The sequence below is a fragment of the Erythrolamprus reginae genome, chromosome 1 (assembly GCF_031021105.1).
Source record: "Erythrolamprus reginae isolate rEryReg1 chromosome 1, rEryReg1.hap1, whole genome shotgun sequence".
In the NCBI taxonomy this organism is placed as follows: domain Eukaryota; kingdom Metazoa; phylum Chordata; class Lepidosauria; order Squamata; family Dipsadidae; genus Erythrolamprus; species Erythrolamprus reginae.
In genome coordinates, this window is record NC_091950.1 from 351,901,142 (window position 1) to 351,921,783 (window position 20,642).

General features: G+C 38.0%; 1 protein-coding gene across 5 annotated transcripts in view; it reads left to right on the forward strand.

Moving 5' to 3' along the window:
* DAAM2 (dishevelled associated activator of morphogenesis 2) overlaps nt 1-20,642 on the forward strand; it is a 267,666-nt gene that overhangs the window by 180,040 nt on the left and 66,984 nt on the right. For all 5 annotated transcript variants that reach the window (XM_070734270.1, XM_070734269.1, XM_070734272.1 and 2 more), the window contains exons 7-12: nt 7,187-7,297; nt 7,438-7,541; nt 9,213-9,279; nt 11,425-11,542; nt 18,723-18,861; nt 19,192-19,250. In XM_070734270.1, coding sequence (XP_070590371.1) covers nt 7,187-7,297; nt 7,438-7,541; nt 9,213-9,279; nt 11,425-11,542; nt 18,723-18,861; nt 19,192-19,250 — 598 coding nt within the window. The remainder of the gene's footprint in view (nt 1-7,186; nt 7,298-7,437; nt 7,542-9,212; nt 9,280-11,424; nt 11,543-18,722; nt 18,862-19,191; nt 19,251-20,642) is intronic.

Here is a 20,642-nt window from a genome sequence, read left to right on the forward strand (position 1 = left end):
GCAGTTCATAGGATGCCTAATACACTGAATGTTGAACGCTGAATATATTTACATAATTGCTTTGGTTTTGAAAATACTTTAATCATACTCAGAAAACTGAGTCTTAATGTTGTGATTAAAATTTGGCAATTAGAAGTGTGCAATACTTGGATTGAAAGCAGAAAGAGGATTTTGGAACCAGTGTGGACAAGCACAGTGTACTTCCCAGGAGCTCCTGAAATAAACTTTTTTTTCCTTTTTCCTAGGATTCATTATGATAATATATTTTTGAGTTAAGGAGGCTTTAAAGAATAAGACTATGCATCATTGCTCTGTCACTTCCTTAATTCAGGCATCTATTTTTCTAGATTTGTTTAAAGAACCAGTGACAGGTACAGGAAATATGCTTAGGCCAGATCCAAAGCATATTTCCTCCTACAGCTCCAAATATTGAAGATATCTGTTTATAACATACCAAATTTACATGTATGTCAAGGTACTTTAAAAAAATTTCTCGATATGGAAATTTTGCTCTTAGAACAAATATTGTAAATATAGGAGCATTTCACAATTTTGTGAAACAATGAGATGAAAAACTAGAATTAGAAACTCCCTGTCTGATCTCTCTAACAATCTAAAAGTGAATAAAAATAATTTGGGAAAAAAGTAATTTCTTAATTAGTATGGAATTAGTATGGAATATCATAATTTTTACAAAATATGTGTGACTGCATTTTTGACAAGTTATTGCTTACTGTTTTCACAGTATTCTATGAACCTTTAGGAACTGACATTCTATTAACTGAATGTGTAGGAGATGCATGTATATACTGTATATATGTAGTGTAAAAGGAGATAAGGATGATTCTTTGTCTGCTTGGGGTTTTTTAAATTCCATTACGAACATAATTTCATTTTATTTTCTTGCTTATCTGTTTTTCTGAATCTATGCCTAAATGCCATCCTTTCTTTCTGCAAAGTTCCTTTCAACAGTCTAAGCTTGTACAAGTCCTTCCTTCCTTCCTTCCTTCCTTCCTTCCTTCCTTCCTTCCTTCCTTCCTTCCTTTCTTTTTGTGCTAGCATTAGCTTAACAGATACAAAGTTAAATCTAACACAGCTGTTTCAGAGGTGGTTTTCTGCTGGTTCGGACTGGTTCTTTGGAACTGGTAGCAGGAATTTTTCCCCACTCGCTGAACAGGAAGTGATGGCCAGCTGTCCATGCTCCCATACAGCCCTCTCGGTGGTGCCATAGGCGTCGCCATCTTGTTTTTCACTTCTGAACCTGTGCAGAAGCTGTTTTGTGCTTTGCATTTGTGCAAAAGCTGAGTTTCCAGCAAAGCGCACATACACCCATGCAGCATGGGAGGAAGCGAATCGGCAGCAAAGTATGTTAGAACCCATCTGTGAGCTGCTTCTGTCATTATGAATATTCATGAAGTAATGCTTGTCAAATTTCTGAGATTAAAATCCATTACCCAAAAATATTATCTAAATCAAATTATTACCTAAATTACCTAAAAATCGATTACCTAGAAATATTTTGAAATTTGGATTAACTTCTTACCCGTAGTATAGGCAGAGAATTGTTAGGAATTATAATAGTTTTCTGGGTACAGGGTAAGTTTCGAAACATATAGAGATTTTATCAGAAACAAAAATATTTTATCAGAAAAATGTCTTCACAATAGTCAGCTGTAGCAATTATCACCTTATGTATATTATAAAGAGAGCTAAGGAATGTATAATTGATATATCTCATTTTTATGTTCTATTTATAACCAAAGCTATGCAAATATCAAGGAAAAACCTTTAACTCCCCATTGACATTTTAGGAGGAAATGCCTCCTGTCATCTAGGCAATATTTTTTAGATTTGCCCAGAGAATATTCCACATGGCTTGAAACTTGCTGAGTTAAGTTAATTCCAGTCAGTCATCATAGCTCTCCTGCCTCTTCCCTTAGATATTAACTATTCAGCCTCAAACATCAGCCCTGATGTTTTACAAGTGGCTATTTGGCATTGACAGCAAAAGTGTTATTAACGTTCTTCCTGAATAGTAAAAAATAATGATGAAAAATCCTCTCAGCCAAAATGACAAAGAGTGAAGACACTGAGTAGAAGGAATTTTTTGGGGGGCTTTCTTGGTCTCTGATTAAAGAGGAAATTGTGGTTTAATAATTCCAAGGAGGAAACATTTGAAACACTTTCTTTTCCTAGATGAACAAAATGAGTATGTCTATACAACATCTTAAGGAGACGCGGTGGCTCAGTGGCTAGCACACCGAACATGTTGATCAGAAAGGTTGACAGTTCAGCGGTTCAAATCCCTAGCACTGCGTAGTGGAGTGAGCTCTCATTACTTGCCCCAGCTTCTGCCAACTTAGCAATTTGAAATCATGTGAAAATGCAAGTAGAAATATAGGGACCACTTTGGTGGGAAGATAATAGTGTTCCGTGTGCCTTCGGCATTTAGTCATTCCGGCCACAATGACCACAGAATCGTCATCAGACAGCGCTGCATCTTCGGTTTAGAAACGGAGCTGAGCACTACCCCCTAGAGTCGGGAACAACTAGTACGCATTTGTGAGGGTAACCTTTACCTTTGTACAGCATCTTCTTCCAATCTAGAAATTCTCTTATTAAATAGTAAGCACAGTTCTCTTCTGTTCCAGTCAGCAGGGCCAATCATCTCCCTTTTTACACATGTATATAAATATATGTATGTGACTGTGTATTACAGATGCCAGAATGGAGACTTATTCCTTGATATGTGGCTTATACACAGTGGAATTTTGCAACAATGCTTTCATCAATGTGTCATTCTTTTAACCTGAAGAATGATTAGCACAAATCATTTCTCAAAGTTTTAATACTGTAGATTTTAATATCTATTATATGTCCTTAATATAGAATAGCTATCTCAAGCAGTAATTCACATATGTGAATAAGTGGGAACAAAAAATTCAGCTAACACTTTCAATTTTGAAAAGTATGCATGATTATTTATCTAGATGTCTAAATACATGAAGAAAGACAAGAATTCATTTCCATTACAAGGGAGAAAATAACAGTATGAACATTCTCTAACATATGGGCTGTTATGGTGAAAATAAGATCTACTCTGGGGAAAAGCCAACAGTTGCACTGTAAGCCCCATGATCCTCTGGATAGGAGGCTATCAGTTTTTTTAAAAAAAACAAACAGGAAATATCTCACTTCAAGGTTGATTGCTGAGCATTAAAAGGATAATAGTACAGAGGCTACCCTCCAGAGTTGGGATAGATAATCTCCAGATGTTTTTGAATACAACTCCCACATTGGCTTGAAGTGAAGAGTATCATTTTATCTATCCTTGCTCCTGATGTCTCAGCTTTTCATTTTAAATTTAAATGGAATTAAATACATCATATTGTTCAGGAGCAATCCAAGAATGCTGTCCAAAAACAGCTGGAATAAAGTAGACAACTGACAATACTGATTTTGCTTAATTACTGTGATTGAATATAATACAATAAGATATGCAATACATTGTTGTAGTCATGTCTACAAACCACAGTAGCTTGTTTCAGACAAAATAGGTGTAGCCAAATTCAATCCAACCTATTGTGACCTAATGCACAAAGTAGTGATTGGGAGACTAAATGGAAGAAAAAACTAAATAAATAGCATGCTGCTGGTGTTGGTCCACTGTGCTTCATTAAGTCCAGGGTCAGGGCAGCTGACTACCAGGAGAGTTTGTAGCACATCAAACTTCCTTCTATAGATGAGCTTTATGGGAATGCTGATGTCATTTTCCAGCAAGACTTGGCACCTGCCCACACTGCCAAAAGCACTAAAACCTGGTTCGATGACTGTGGGATTATTTTGCTTAATTGACCAACAAACTCGCCTGACCTAAACCCCACAAAGAATCTATGGGGCATTAATAAGAGAAAGATGAGAGACATGAGATCAAACAATGCACAAGAGCTGAAGGTCACTATTGAAGCAAGGTGGTCTTCCATAGCTCCTCAGCAGTGCCATAGATTGATAGCTTCCATGCCATGCTGCATTGAGGCAGTAATTGCTGCAGAAGGGGCCCAAACCAAGTTCTGAGTACATCCTTTTTTTATTGATCAGATGTAATATTCTAATTTTCTGAGACAGTGGATTTGGGGTTTTCATGAGCTGTACCCCATTATTGATTGATTGATTGATTGATAGATAGATAGATTGATTGATTTAATTTGTATGCCACCCCTCTCCGTAGACTCGGGGTCGGCTAACAACAATAATAAAAACAGCATGTAAATCCAATACTACAACAGCTAGAAAACCCTTATTTTACAACCAATAATACCTACAAGCAAACATACCATGCATAAATTGTAAAGACCTAGGGGGAAAAGAGTATCTCAGTTCCCCCATGCCTGACGGCAAAGGTGGGTTTTAAGGAGCTTACAAAAGGCGAGGAGGATTGGGGCAATTCTAATCTCCGGGGGGAGCCAGAGGGCCAGGGCCGCCACTGAGAAGGCTCTTCCCCTGGGCCCCGCCAAACGACATTGTTTAGTTGACGGGACCCGGAGAAGGCCCAGTCTGTGGGACCTAACTTGAATTATCTTGCCTTGCTTGTAATGATTCTAATATTAATACATTTCACCTTTTAAGTGAACTTAAATGAACTTAAGTTCACCTTTTAAGTGAACTTAAATTTAATGAACTTTCAACTCTATGGCCCAGATCTATTCTGTGGAACTAGTTCTGTCTCTTTTTAACACTTGAAAAAGAATTTTTTGCATACCCCATTTTGAGCATACCCAGTTCAGTGCATACCCTGTGACTGATTTGCATTTCCTAGCCATAGGCCATTGGTGACCATTCTGGTAAAGAGTAGGCAGGAGAATTTGTGTACAGATAGTGCTCGAATTATGGACTATAGTTGAGCTAAAATTTCAATTGCTAAGCAAGACTATTGTTAAGTGAGTTTTAACCATATTTTATGACTTGTCTTGCCACAGTTAAGTGGCAAGTGTTTAGTGTGAAGTGAATCACTGCATTTGTTAAATTAATAACAGGATTGTTGAGTGAATCTGACTTTCCTGTTGACTTTGCTTGGCAGAAGGTCGCAAATAGCAATAGCACTTCACAGTGTTTTACAGCCCTCTCAAAGCGGTTTACATAGAGTAAGCATATTGCCCCCATCAATCTGTTTCCTCCTTTTACTGACCATGGAAGGCTGAGTCAACCTTGAGCCTACTGAGATTCAATTTGCCAAACTGCTGGCAGCTGGTGATCAGCAGAGGTAGCTTGCAGTACTGCATTCTAACCACTGTGCTACTGAGGCTCAAAAGGGGATCAAGTGATCCTGAGACACTGCAACATCATAAATCTAGTACCAGTTGCGAAGCATCCAAATTTGGATCATGTGGGAATGCTGTAATCACCGCAAGTGTAAAAAAAAAGGTAATTCAATGCTGTTGCGACTTTGAATGGTCACTAACAGAATGGTTGTAAGTCAAGAGCAACCTGTGTTTGTTGCCTTCAAACTCCTTTACCACAGCTACTTTTCAATATAGTCCCTATTAATCATGTTGATAAGCCAATCAATCTCAGCTGATAAAGGCAGCAATTAAATATTTTAATCACATAGCTGTAGTAATATATATTTTCTCTCATCTGATCGAGTCTATTTGCAGTTATAAGTCTTTTCTGGCATGGACAAAATCTTTGTACAATTTTGTACAATTTTGATTTAGGCACAGTAGCCTGATACTTTGACAGTTTTAACTCTCATAGAATGTGTTTACACTGCTGTATTAAATTGCAGCGTTTTGTGTTTGTTTTTATTAGATAACAGACCTTAGATTTAATTGAAAATCTTACATCGTTAACTTTTTTCAGTCTTAATGGGTTCTGTTTTAAACATCTGCAGCTGATATTTTGTGCAGTGTGTATTGGAATAGACTAGACTAGACTAGACTAGATTAGAATAGTATTCTTTATTGGCCAAGTATGATTGCATACAATGGCTGTATTCAGTGTATAAGATGCACTAATATTTACACCTTCCTTTAGGGGGGGGGGGGAAGGTGAGTATTATACTCTAAAAAATACGGTACCTCTAAGTTGTGGCCACTTAAAGAGAACAGTTATTGTCATGTCATTCTTGCACCAATGAGCCAGCTGGCTATAAGTTCATTTTTATCTGCTTCCTTAACATGATCAAATTCTTTCAAAGGACTTCACAGACTGCCAACAGAAGTTTCTAACTTCCATTTTTTAAAAGAAATGTTCCCCTCCCCCCCACCAGTGCAAAGTACATATGATTTCTGTGTCTTAAATAATAAGATCTTCTCAAATATAAGCTCCCTGCCTTTCGTAAGCTACTTAAAACCCACCTCTGCCGTCAGGCATGGGGGAATTGAGATCCTCTTTCCCCCTAGGCCTTTACAATTCTATGCATGGTATGTATGTATGTATGTTTGGTTTTTATATTAATGGGTTTTTAATCATTTTTAGTATTGAATTACTATCGTACACTGTTGTTGTACACTATTGTTGCTGTTAGCCGCCCTGAGTCTCCGGAGAGGGGCAGCATACAAATCCAATAAATAAATAAATAAATAAATAAAATTTGTCTTTGGTTCATATGATCTCAGTGTACATAAAAGAAAAGATTGTGGGTAAAAACTGGAATCAACTGCATTACTGCTAATCCCTCATCTTGGAATTTTTTCATCTTTTAAAGTATTTGTAGTGTTTTATGATTTTAGAATTTTTAATCTTAAAATTTGATTTTATTGTTTAATTTTATTGATTATATTGTACAGCCTAACCATAACCGTGAGTCCTTTGGGATTGGGTGGCATAGAAGTCAAATTAAATAAATAAATAACCCTCCCCAAGACAAATGGGAAGTTAAGAAATATGAAATATAACAGAATATATCATGTTGAAAAAAATAATTATCCTGTAATACAATTTTGTCCAGTCCATCTCAATAGCAGAATAGGAGGGAATAAGAAGGGATCTTGGAGATCTTCTAGTCCAGCCTTCTGCTCAAGCAGGAAACTCTATACCATTTTGAAAAATAGTGTCCAATCTCTTTTTAAAAACCTCTAGTGTTGGAGCACCTTCAACTTCTGGAAATTAATTTAATAAACAAACAAACAAATAAATAAATAAATAGTTACCCTGTCTTGCTATTACCACTTCTCTTGCTTTACAGACTCTACTCAATGAGTTAGACCGAAGCATGGGGCGATATCGTGATGAAGTGAACCTAAAAACAGCCATCATGTCCTTTATTAATGCTGTATTAAATGCAGGTAGTGGAGAGGTGAGTGTATGTGCTGAATTTCTTTTAATCTCTGTCATTCAGTCTCTGAAAATAGCTGGCAGAATTCTGTGGCATAATTATTTCTCCTCTTAAGTTTGGAACTTGAATCTGAGGGGTTTTTTCCTTTTTTTTTCTTGTAGGACAACTTGGAATTCCGACTGCACCTACGATATGAGTTTCTAATGCTAGGTATTCAGCCCATTATTGACAAACTAAGAGGACATGAAAATGCAACATTGGACAGGTGAAGCAAAATACTATGTTGTAATGATAAATATAAATGTTATAGTATATAAATACACTGTGTAGTCTTCTAATTCAATTTAATATAGCATAACATGGCCATTTAAAGAAAAAAATACATTTCAGATCATATATAATGTACATGTTTTGCACCTCACAATTGTGAGGTCCACCAACAATTTCAATTATACAGCTAGCACAATGTAACTGAAGTTTTATCAGTATATTGTACTGCTTCTTGAGTAATCAATATGGTTCGTATACCAACAGACTCTAAATATGGAGGGTTATTAAATGCATGGGAACTTAATGAATATGTATACTGTCTACATGAATATTAAACTATCCATTTAGAACTAAATATTGCAATGTGCTTTGAGCAGAGTTGCCTTTCATTTGGTCTGGAAGCTGCAGTTGGCTAGAATTTATAATGGTGTACTTAATACCCTGTTTCCTGGAAAATAAGTCACCTCTGAAAGTAAGACATGGCAGATGTTTCGTAGAATTGCCAAATATAAGGCACCCCCTGAAAGTAAGACATAGGAGACATTTCATTTTGCAGCATTCCTGAACAGAACATATATAACATATATTTGAAGAAAGTATAATTGTTGTACATGGAAATAATGGTACGGTAGTAGTAAGAAATTCTTGATAGAATTCACAGTTTGTCTAGTTATGGTGGTTTTGTGATGACAACTACTGTACAGTATATAATAAATGTTCATTTTTTTTGTTATTTTCATCCCCTGAAAATAAGACGTAGCACATCTTTGGGAACAAAAATTAATATAAGATGCTGTCTTATTTTCAGGGAAACAGGGTACAGATATTTGGCCATTGAATTACCAGTTCAGTTATTGTTGGTGTCAAACCTTATAAACTTTTGATTGCCAGCTGAAACCTTATTTCTTCACCCTGGCTTTTAATTGAATCAGTGCTGTGATATTTCTTGTTAACTTGTTATCCTATTTTCTCCTATTCTAATATTTTCTGTTGAGTCATATTTTACATTCCCACTTGCAGTTATCATGCTGGGAACTGATGCAAATAAAATGAACTAAATCATAAAATGAACTGCATGATTTAAATATATTGGGGCAATTTCCCCCTTCCGCTTGAAATCTTGAGAATATGCAGCAGCTTGAGTGACTTAGTGTAGATTGGAAAACAGTTCTTCTTCCAATCAGGTCTTTGTTTTCTTTTAAAAACAAAAATGTGGAGATTAAAAAAAATGGGGCTGCGGAAGGGAATTTTGCAAATAATAAGACAGGAAGAATTGAAAACTCCCAACTAACATACAGTGGATCATTACTATATTTCTCTCTGGGAATATATAAACCTGAAGGCTATATATTTAATGTCAATCCTTAGTTGATTATCTCAGTTGATGCCAACTTATAACTTTTACCGGTAGTTGTCTCCCAGTTGGTCTTATTCAAGTTCAAATGGCAGTTTCAGATTTTCAAAATACCATCTGCCTTGTGCTTAAAAAACTGAGCACATTGATCTAATTTTGCTTTCTATTATGTCATGAAAATCATATCTAAATGTAGGCCCCTCGGTCCACATTGATTTAAGGGCAGCATATCAAATTTGGAAACTAATTCCAACTGAGTTTACATCATTATGAATAACTTATAGATGATGAAAATGTTTATTTTTCCTCTAGGCACTTAGATTTCTTTGAGATGGTTCGAAATGAAGATGACTTGGAACTTGCAAAGAGGTTTGAAATGGTGGGTGTTGCCCTAGAAATTTTTTGTTGCTAAGAATTGTTAGTTTGCCTTACCTACTACTATAAATATACAGATTTGTCTGTGGGGGAAAAAGCATGGTTTTCATATAACTAAAGAAAAATGAGACATTTTCTTTCTTATATATACAAGCATTTTTTTAAAAAAAGTTATCTGGTCATTATATTAATTCAGATCTTGTCAGGAGCCATTTAACTGGATTATTATGGTAGTAATGACTTAAAATGCTGCAATTTGATTTTTGTTCATTCATTCATGCATGCACGCATGCACTCACTACTCACTCACTCACTCATTTATTTATTTATTTATTTGTTTATTTGTTTGTTTGTTTGTTTGATTTATATGCCGCCCCTCGCTCAGGAGGTTTATAGTTTGGGTTTTAGGAATATTTGTTGGTTATCAATAGTTCGCTGCTCCAGATTGCTTAATATATTTTGCTCACTTGGGGAATAAAAGATGTGTTTCCAACACATTTTTCTTTCTATTTTAGATCTGCCATCTTTATATTCTGAAGTTTAGATCTGCCATCTTTATATTCTGAAGTTCTGTTTCTGTCTTTGCTCTTAGGCTTTGACCCCCTAAAATGACTTTTTTTTGGCATGTTCCTACCATTTGGATATTTGCACATTTGCTGTTCTAATTTTACACAGCTTTAATTTGATAACCCCAGGTTCTGTCCACTTTAAGAGGCTTTAGATCTAGTGCTGTATTCAGCACCATGAATCTTAGGATTTCAGTGGACAGCTCCTCACTCCTCTTTGAGGAGTGCACCTGCAGTAGCATAGCCCTTTAGTCCTCAATGGAGACATCCTCCTTTATATAATTTGAAGCCTAGAAGATCTAAACAAGTACTCAATATATCAAAGCCATACTACATTGCATTATACTAGAATTATTGACATGATTGTACTTATTGCTTCTTTTCTAAAAAGGGTAGAATGTGTCCTAATGTTATGAATGTGTCTCCATAAGTGCTAGTTCCCATCTACTGTAGGGTTAGTACACAGACAGTGTAGACAAACAACGTTCAGTGTCGGATGTAAGTCCAGTAAAATGTTGATGCATCAAAATAGAGATAGTAGAGTAGAGATGAGAGGTTAACAAATATTTTGGCAAGTAAGATAAAAAGGTAAGCATGCTCTATAATATAAGATAAAGGTATTTGATAATATGTTTGTGAGCAAGAAACATGAATGACAGCTATTCTGAGAGTATAAAACCCTACCATTAAATATGCTATAGTATGTTTTTTTCCAGAATCCATGTTTCTTATTCCAAGCACAATAGATTCAATTATTGGTTTGCAACTGTGTTTTTTTTAAATATACCTGTACATTAGATATTTTCCCAATCAACTGTTTAGTTTTTAATAGCAAAAGAAACATATGGATTCCTAATATTAGAAACTGGAAAAACATTGTTTACATAGGGAGTATTACTGGAGTATATTGAATCTATTTTGTCCACAACACTGGACACACCACACAACTTTTTGTTTGGGAAATATATTTCCAGAAATCATCAAAACACTTGTATTCCAGAAGTAAATAGAAATTTCCATAATTTTCTAGGTCATTTCCCCTTGCCCCAAACTAATTAATTTTTTGCATCCCTTCTTAATGTATGTTATTGGCTTGTTTTAAGTTAGGTAACTCTGACTATAACAAAAATAAAGATAAACTGTGATATCTTTGTAGTAATTATCTATAATGTATTAAGATAATTTCTTTTCTTTCTGGTAGATGTAAATGGATCCAGTGTCAAGTAGCATCCTACCTGGCATGGATCTTATAACAGATACACTCTCTAATAGCTGAACTGAGTGTCACAAATTATTATTTTCTTTTTAAAATGTTGCATTTTATTCTCGTATGCAGATATCACATAATGCAGAAAATGCAAGGCATAAACAAGAGATTGGATTTCGGCTTCCAGTCCCTTGTTGAGCATAGATGTTGACAGTTGTTTTACACAAACTAATATATCACCTTATTCTGCTCACCTTTTTACACTCTGAAATTTATGTTTTTCATGATTTGACTACTTGGTCTAAATTATGCCTCATAATGATATTTTCACTATATTTTTTGTTTGTTTCATTATATTTTTTGTATTCTGTTGTAGGTACATATTGACACAAAAAGCGCCTCACAGATGTTTGAGCTGATCAAGAAGAAGTTGAAGCACACAGATGCTTACCCCTATTTACTGTCTGTACTCCAGCACTGCTTACAAATGCCTTGTAAGTAGATCGTTTCTTCTCACAATCAAAGGGAAAACGCTGTGATATGTAAGAAAGTTAGCTGTTAGAGCTAATGATCCATGAAGCGGGTACCAAAAATCTATCCCTTCAAATGTCATAACACAGTGTGTTGCCTTATTACCACATTTTATCATATTACCATTAGCTAATCTGGTCTAGTGGTTAAGGCTCTAGGATAGAAAGCAGGAGACCATGAGTTCACTTCCCACTTTAACTATGCAAGGTAGCTGGGTGACTTTGGGCCCATCAGCCCAAGCCACCTCACAGGATTATTGTTGTGGGGAAAATAGGAGGCATATAGGTTGGATATGTTCGTTGTCTTGCGTTATTTGTAAAAAAATAAACTTGAGATATAAACAAATAAAATCTTTAGTGGTTTGGTATTGACTGTAATATCACATCATTGTGGTATTACAACATAGAACATTACAATATTACAATTAAGGCTAAAGTCATCTTACTGGAGCAAAATGAACATTGATCTTTTTTTCTTCAGCTTGCAACTGTCCAGTTCCTTGTAATAGGAATGTTTTTCAGCTTTGTTCGAATCCTAAAATGAAGCTGATTTGGACAGATTCAATGGATATTCTCATGTGGAAGAGTTCCTCAGAAGGGTTCCTCAGAAGGGTTTCTTCAGAAACCTGAAGCTTTATTAAATCTCTTTACAGATTTGGATATTGATTAAGACCAAAAATCCAAAACAAAACCAGGCAGTATCTCCTTTAGTTCTTTCTATAAAGATGGGAAAAGAGTTGGGGAGTGGACAGTTAAAGGGGAAGAGAAAGTAGGGGTATATTTTTAGTACAGTTTTCCCATTACAGTGTTTTGGAGATAGGAAGGTAAATTAATATTTTCTAAAACTATTCTGCTCTATTCTAGTTTTTTATCCCTGAAGCAGGAAATGGTAGAATCTGTGAACCTTGTAAGAATTATATGTCATTTAAATAGAGATAACACAACAAGGGGAAAATCTATTCCCATAGACTACTCAGAATGGAACAGTCAGGAGCATTTTCAGACCTGGAAAAATAGACCAACATATTAAAATATTGGTGGAGCATACTCCTTCAATCGAATAATCTTGTCTTTTACATTTCTTTTTCCGGATCACTAGGGCAAGATACATGGCAGAAAATGTAATGAAATCTCATTGTTGCCAACGCAATTTTAGCAAGTGCTTTGGCATGCATCCTCTGATAGAATCCTGTGATAGCACTGATAGCAAAACCCTTGGTCTTACACACTTAATCATAATCAAAGATTTTATAATAAACCAGGGCATCCTATTTTTAGCTTGCAATAGCTGTGCATGGTACTATAATATGATTTTCCCTTCTGGTTCTCCAGCTAGAACAACTTAATTAGAGGTCCAGAAGAAAATGGTTCAGATACAAATTGATTAGTGGCTGCAAAATAACAATAACACTTAGACTTATATAGCACTTCATAGTGCATTTACAGCCCTCTCTAAGTGGTTTACAGAATCAGTATATTGCCTCCAACAATCCTGGTCCTCCTTTTACCCACCTTGGAAGGATGGAAGGCCAAGTCAACCTTGAGCCTGGTGAGATTTGATCTGCCAAACTGCAGCTAGCAGTTAGCTGAAGCAGCCTGCAGTGCTGCACTCTAACCATTGTGCCACCTTGGCTCTTATGAAAATAGATCTTAGTCCTACTTTTCCAAGCAAGGAAAGGAAGATACAATCTGTGATTCTTTTGAAAATTTGAAAACTAAGTGTTAGACAATTTTGATCTTCTGGGAAGCTGATTACTCATACATTCTGACCATGCAGTAAGGATTCTCTCTCAGGCTCACCATTTACATACAACTAAAAGGAAGGCAGAAATAGATTATAGACTGGGGCACGTACTTGTCCACCTGTCTGGGAAGAGTTTGATCTGGTGACACCTGATGAAGTGGACAAGGCCATTGGAGCTGTGAGTTCCGCCACCTGTTTACTGGATCCGTGTCCCTCCTGGTTGGTTTCGGCCAGCAGGGAGGTGACACGGAGCTGGGCCCAGGAGATTACCAACGCTTCCTTGGGGAGGGGAGTTTTTCCATCACTCTATAAAGAAGCGCTCGTGCGCCCCCTCCTCAAGAAGCCCTCCCTGGACCCAGCCGTACTTAATAACTATCGTCCAGTCTCCAACCTTCCCTTTATGGGGAAGGTTGTTGAGAAGGTGGTGGCACTCCAGCTCCAGCGGTCCTTGGAAGAAGCCGATTATCTAGGTCCCCAACAGTCGGGTTTCAGGCCCGGTTACAGCATGGAAACCGCTTTGGTCGCGTTGATGGATGATCTCTGGCGGGCCCGGGACAGGGGTTTATCCTCTGTCCTGGTGCTCCTTGACCTCTCAGCGGCTTTCGATACCATCGACCATGGTATCCTTCTGCACCGGCTGGAGGGGTTGGGGGTGGGAGGCACTGTTCTCCAGTGGTTCTCCTCCTACCTCTCTGGCCGGTCGCAGTCGGTGTTAGTGGGGGGTCAGAGGTCGGCTCCTAGGTTTCTCCCTTGTGGGGTGCCTCAGGGGTCGGTCCTCTCCCCCCTGCTATTCAACATCTACATGAAACCGCTGGGCGAGATCATCCAAGGACATGGGGTGAGGTATCATCAATATGCGGATGATACCCAGCTTTACATCTCCACCCCATGCCCAGTCAACGAAGCGGTGGAAGTGATGTGCCGGTGCCTGGAGGCTGTTGGGGCCTGGATGGGTGTCAACAGACTCAAGCTCAACCCGGATAAGACGGAGTGGCTGTGGGTTTTGCCTCCCAAGGACAATTCCATCTGTCCGTCCATTACCCTGGGAGGGGGAATTATTGACCCCCTCAGAGAGGGTCCGCAACTTGGGCGTCCTCCTCGATCCACAGCTCACATTAGAAAACCATCTCTCAGCTGTGGCGAGGGGGGCATTTGCCCAGGTTCGCCTGGTGCACCAGTTGCGGCCCTATCTGGACCAGGACTCATTGCTCACAGTCACTCATGCCCTCATCACCTCGAGGTTCGACTACTGTAATGCTCTCTACATGGGGCTACCTTTGAAAAGTGTTCGGAAACTTCAGATCGTGCAGAATGCAGCTGCGAGAGCAGTCGTGGGCTTACCCAGGTATGCCCATGTTTCACCATCACTCCGCAGTCTGCATTGGCTGCCGATCAGTTTCCGGTCACAATTCAAAGTGTTGGTTATGACCTTTAAAGCCCTTCATGGCATCGGACCAGAATATCTCCGAGACCGCCTTCTGCCGCACGAATCCCAGCGACCGATTAGGTCCCACAGAGTGGGCCTCCTCCGGGTCCCGTCAACTAAACAATGTCGGTTGGCGGGCCCCAGGGGGAGAGCCTTCTCTGTGGCGGCACCGACTCTCTGGAACCAACTCCCCCCGGAGATCAGAACTGCCCCTACTCTTCCTGCCTTCCGTAAACTTCTCAAAACCCACCTTTGCCGTCAGGCATGGGGAAATTAAACATCTCCCCCTGGACCCGCTGAATTTATACATGGTATGCTTGTGTGTGTGTATGTTAGTATAGGTTTTTTTTAAAAAAACTTTTAATATTTTAATTAATTGGATTATGTATTGGATGGTTTTTTTTTTCACTTGTTGTGGGCCGCCCCGAGTCTTCGGAGAGGGGCGGCATACAAATCCAAATAATAAATAAATAAATAAATTATCTCACTGCAGAGTTTTTGCCTGTAGACAGCTGGCTTTCTCAGAGCACATTTTCCTTTTCCCACTTAAGATCCCTCCCCCAAACATGAAGCAGCCATTTCTTGCTTAACAAGCAATAAAAAGAGAAAAGTTGGATGAAGTCCATCTGGAAATGAAGTTCAACTTGATTAAATTATTAGATTTCCTCCCCCTCCCTCTTTTTTTAAAGGAACAAGAAAGGACGTTTGTGTTAAGAGTTGGAGATATGCAGGTTCCACTCTTAATTAACACAGAATCTTGATGAAAAACAAAACACTGGCCAGATGAACACTCTTGTTATACTATGGGAAATTCACAGAAAATAAATACTTCATTCCCATCTTGCTTCATGGGAACCGATAAATAAAAAGTTCTCAAGCCCTAATTGGAAAAGCAAATTAGCAATTTCTCTGAAGTGTATCGTACAAATTTGAGAATATTAAATTTATTTAATTAGCTAGCAACAACTAAATATAATTCATTTTCATTCGGAGTTAGCCACTGAAATTTAATTGAAGTTGCTAAGAGCAAATATACAGTCACTGACCTTTTGCAGCCCACTTTAAAATTTGGGCTTAACATGTTCAACACCATTAATGCAGAGTGGAACTTTCATACTGGGTCTATTGGTTGCATTTTCTGCCCCGTGTCTGTGTATTTGAAGGCCGAATAGTTATATCACAGGTTTCAAACTCACGGTGTCACGTTGCCGACACATGATGTTTCATGGTGTTTTTTCCCCTTCTCAGAGCTGGGGTGTGCATGGTCTGAGCATGACACATCACATCTGGCCCATAGGCCACCAGTTTGATACCTCTGAGTTACATATATAGGTAGTCCTCAACTTATGACCACAATTTATTTATTTATTTATTTTATTTATTTGGTTTTTATGCAGCCCTTCTCCTTAGACTCAGGGCAGCTAACAGCACTTTTTAACAGAGCCAGCCTATTGCCCCCACAATCCGGGTCCTCATTTTACCCATCTTGGAGGGATGGAAGGCTGAGTCAACCTTGAGCCGGTGATGAGATTTGACCTGCTGACCTGCAGATCTACAGTCAGCTCAGTGACCTACAGTACAGCACTCTACCTGCTGTGCCACCCCGGCTCACAATTGAGCTAAAACATTTTGTTGCTTAAGGGAGACAGTTGTTAAGTGAATTTTGCCCAATGTGGTGAACTTTCTTGCCACAGTTGTTAAGTGAATCACTGCAGTTGTTAAAACAACATGGTTCTTAAGTGTATTTGGCGTCCCCATTGACTTTGTTTGTCAGAAGGTCACAAGAAGTGATTACATGACCCCAGTGTAGTACAATAGTCATAAATATAAGTCAATTTGCTAAACACCTGAATTTTGACCATGCAGATGCTGAAAAATTATGAAAAATGGTTAGAATGGCTTTTTTTTCTGTGCCATTGTAACTTTGAACAGCCACTAAATGAACTGTTGTAAATTAAAGACTGCCTGTACTTTAGATATACAGTGAACCCTCGATCATCGCGAGGGTTCCGTTCCAGGACCCCAAGCGATGATCGATTTTTCGCGAAGTAGCGGTGCGGAAGTAAAAACACCATCTGCGCATGTGCAGATGGTGTTTTTACTTCCACCGCCGCAGCGCGTTGCTGGGGAGCGCGCGCGCGTTGCTGGGGCCGCTCCCCAGCTGGGGAGCGGATCTGGGGTTTCCCCAAGCGCGCGCGCGTTGCCGGCTCCGCTTCCCAGCTGGGAAGCGAAGCTAGGCTGCCCCAAGCTCGCGCGCGTTGCTGGGGCTGCTCCCCAGCTGGGGAGCAGATCTGGGGTTTCCCCAAGCGCGCGCGCGTTGCCGGCTCCGCTTCCCAGCTGGGAAGCGAAGCTAGGCTGCCCCAAGCGCGCGCGCGTTGCTGGGGCTGCTCCCCAGCTGGGGAGCGGATCTGGGGTTTCCCCAAGCGCGCGCGCGTTGCCGGCTCCGCTTCCCAGCTGGGAAGCGGAGCTAGGCTGCCCCAAGCTCGCGCGCGCCGCCCGCCCGCCCACGCTGTTGCCGGCTCCGCTTCCCAGCTGGGAAGCGAAGCTAGGCTGCCCCAAGCTCGCGCGCGCCGCCCGCCCGCCCACGCTGTTGCCGGCTCCGCTTCCCAGCTGGGAAGCAGAGCTAGGCTGCCCCAAGCTCGCGCTCCAGCCCACCGCCGCTGGGGTCTTACCGGGGCAAGAGAGGGAAGACCCAGGGAAGCCTCTGCCCGGCGGGGAAACTCCACCATCTACGCATGCGTGGAAGGGCACGCATGCGCAGATGGTGGAGTTTACTTCCGGGTTGAAAACTAGCGAAATAGCCCTTTCGCGATCCTTGAGGACGCGAAACTCGAGGGTTCACTGTACATCAGAAATAAGGAAATCTGGTTTCATGCTTTGAATTTCAGCTCTTCTCAGTCTAAGCTAGAATAATCAATGGCATGAGATTATGATTTTTTTAAAAAAATGATTTCTAGAAGGAATCAAAGCATCTTCTGTAAATTACTACGGCATAAATCTCTTCAGTTTATTTTCAACCTGAAATTGAACAGAATAATACTATCGACAAGCAGAAGCTGCATAAGTAACAGTGCCTACAAGACCTCGGAGAGGGGCAGCATATAAATTTAAACCAATAAATAAAATAAAATAAAATAAAATAAAATAAAATAAAATAAATTGAAATGAAATGAAATGAAATAAAAAAAATCTATGGGGTTTAATTAAAACATTGCCAAGAACTAAAGTGTTTCCCCAAATTATTTGTGGTGTATGTATATGTTAGCTTTGCCAGAGTTCACATGAAGGTAATTTGAATGGATATAAAAAATTGCTTTGAGTGAAAAACAATAACTTGAAGGAGTTTTTTTTTAATCGTATTTAGTTATTGCAGGACTACTTCAAATATTTAGGTTTATGATCCATAATGCTCATGTCAAGAACTGAAGTGTGCAATAGTTTATTTTTAATTTTAAAAAGGACTTACATAAGAGAGAATACTTAGCAGCCTCTCTTTTTCATATCAGAGGTTCTTCCCCTTTTTTCAATTAAATTTACTGGGTAAATAAAAGCCCATTTTCCATAAGGTAGAACTTATTGACCACATAGGTATTCATGCTTTGGGAGAACTTTCTTTCTATAAATTTTCCTTTGAAAGTCAAAAAAAAAAGCATAAGAGGTGGATAATAAAATATCATTTATTTTTAAGCATTATTCATTTTTTATTTCACATTTTCTCTGGGAAACCAAGTTTTCCTGACATTTTGAGTTTACAATCAAGTGAGAATTAATCCTAAACAAAGGAAAACTGAGGTAAATTCATAAGCACAGTCGCAGATTCACTCAGCAACTACTGACTTGCTAGTCCGAGTTGTGATCACTAAATGAAGATGAACTTGTAAATATATTTTGCACATGTGCTATCTTCAAAGAAATTGCTTTCTGGGGCTTGTGATTAGATCTCTAAGTTTCTTTACTGGTGTTTGTGATTGCAGATAAAAGAAACGGGGGAACTTTCCACCAGTGGCAACTTTTAGACAGGATACTACAGCAAATTGTTCTTCAGGATGAACGAGGGAATGATCCCGATGTATCTACTTTGGAAAACTTCAATGTCAAGAACATCATTAAGATGTAAGAAGCATGAAAACTGGGACTGGATTTTATTTATGCAATATGTTTAAGATAAGGGCCCCATATATAAGGTTTCATCTATGGAAAAATAAGATTAGTCAAAATAATATCTATGTTTTTGCCCAGTAAAATTTGCCTTAAACTATATTATAACATTTTGCAACAGAGAGTTAACTTTATCTAATAGGCTAACAGCAATAACAAGAAATGAGCTTAGAAATAAGCTTTTTACACTGTTTGTTCCTAATATGTTCCTATTCTTCTAAGAATATTCCTATTTAATTTTGGAGGGAAACGTGCTTTAAGTAATCTGACTTTATCATCATTCAGGTTGGTAAATGAAAATGAAGTGAAACAATGGCGAGATCAAGCAGAGAAATTCCGAAAAGGTATGTGGTTATTTTAGAGTTGGAAAAAAAATGGAATTTAGACATGTAACTTCGGGTAATCTAACAAAGGACAAAGCTCAGGGAATGTATTTTCTTATATTACCAGTTTACCCATGGTAAAGAACAGTCCCTATTTTGAATGCCACTTTCTTTCTTTTTATAAAAAAAATAATCTTTTTCATATATTTTTTTAAAAAACAACATATAAAAAACAACATACCAAAGCATACAAAAGCATACAAATTAATTGTATATCCAAAATTTTGTGCCCAGGTAATCTTTGTCCCCTTAACCCCTCTTCCATTTTATAATGTATGAGAAAGTTATATATTTTAGGTATCATTTTTTCTTCCAGTCCCAAGAGTATCTTGTCCAGTCTATGTTCATTTTGAAATCCAAATTGTGTTATGTATTTTTTATATCTCGATTTGTATGTAATGCTACCAATCCAGTTCTATTCCTATTGATTGAGGTTTTGAGGTTTTCTTGTTTGTCCAATATTTGTTTATATGTTACCATCTTTTTCTCATCTAATAAGTTTGGATAAATTATTGTTTCTATTGGAATTCTTCTGCAGTGATCATTCTTAATTTTTAGCCAAATCTCTAACAGTTTGGTTTGGTGTCTTTAAAAGTATGCATGCATTTTATGTCCTCTTCCCTGCAATATGAATGTGTCCTAACCAATTTAGAGATCAAATTCCTTCTACTGTTAAGATCCTTTTGTTTTTAAGAATGATCCATTCACTCAACCAATTTAATGCTGCCGCTTTATAGTAGGTTTCCCAATTGGGGAGTCCAAATCCATTTTTATTTCTATTGTCTTGCAACAATTTCATTTTAATCCTTGCCCCTCCTTTTTTTATCAAATAAAATTTAAAATTATTTTATTCAATTCCATTTTTAAAAAAATCTCCAATTTTATTGGGGCAATCTGAAATAAAAACATAATTTTAGGTATCATGTTCATTTTAACCACCATTATTTTACCCATAAATGATAATTATAATTTTGACCAGCTTTCCAAATCTTTATGTATTTTCTAAATCAGTTTTGTGTAATCAGCTTTCTTTATTGAACTACATTTTGCTGTGAACCATAGACCTAAATTTTTCACTCGTTTTATAATTTTATTAACCAATTTTTTTTCCAATTTCCAATTTTGCTTTTTTGTTAATTTTTTATTATTGTTGTTTTTTCTTTCTTTATTTTTAATCCCACTAATTTTCTGAATTTCTCTATATCGGTCCTATCTTCGGAGAGGGGCGGCATACAAATCCAAATAATAAATAAATAAATAAATAAATCTTCAATATAAAGGGTTTTTTTATATACATCTATAGTAATCAGCATCAATATTTTAACAAAACTGCCCCCACCACTTTACAGTTTA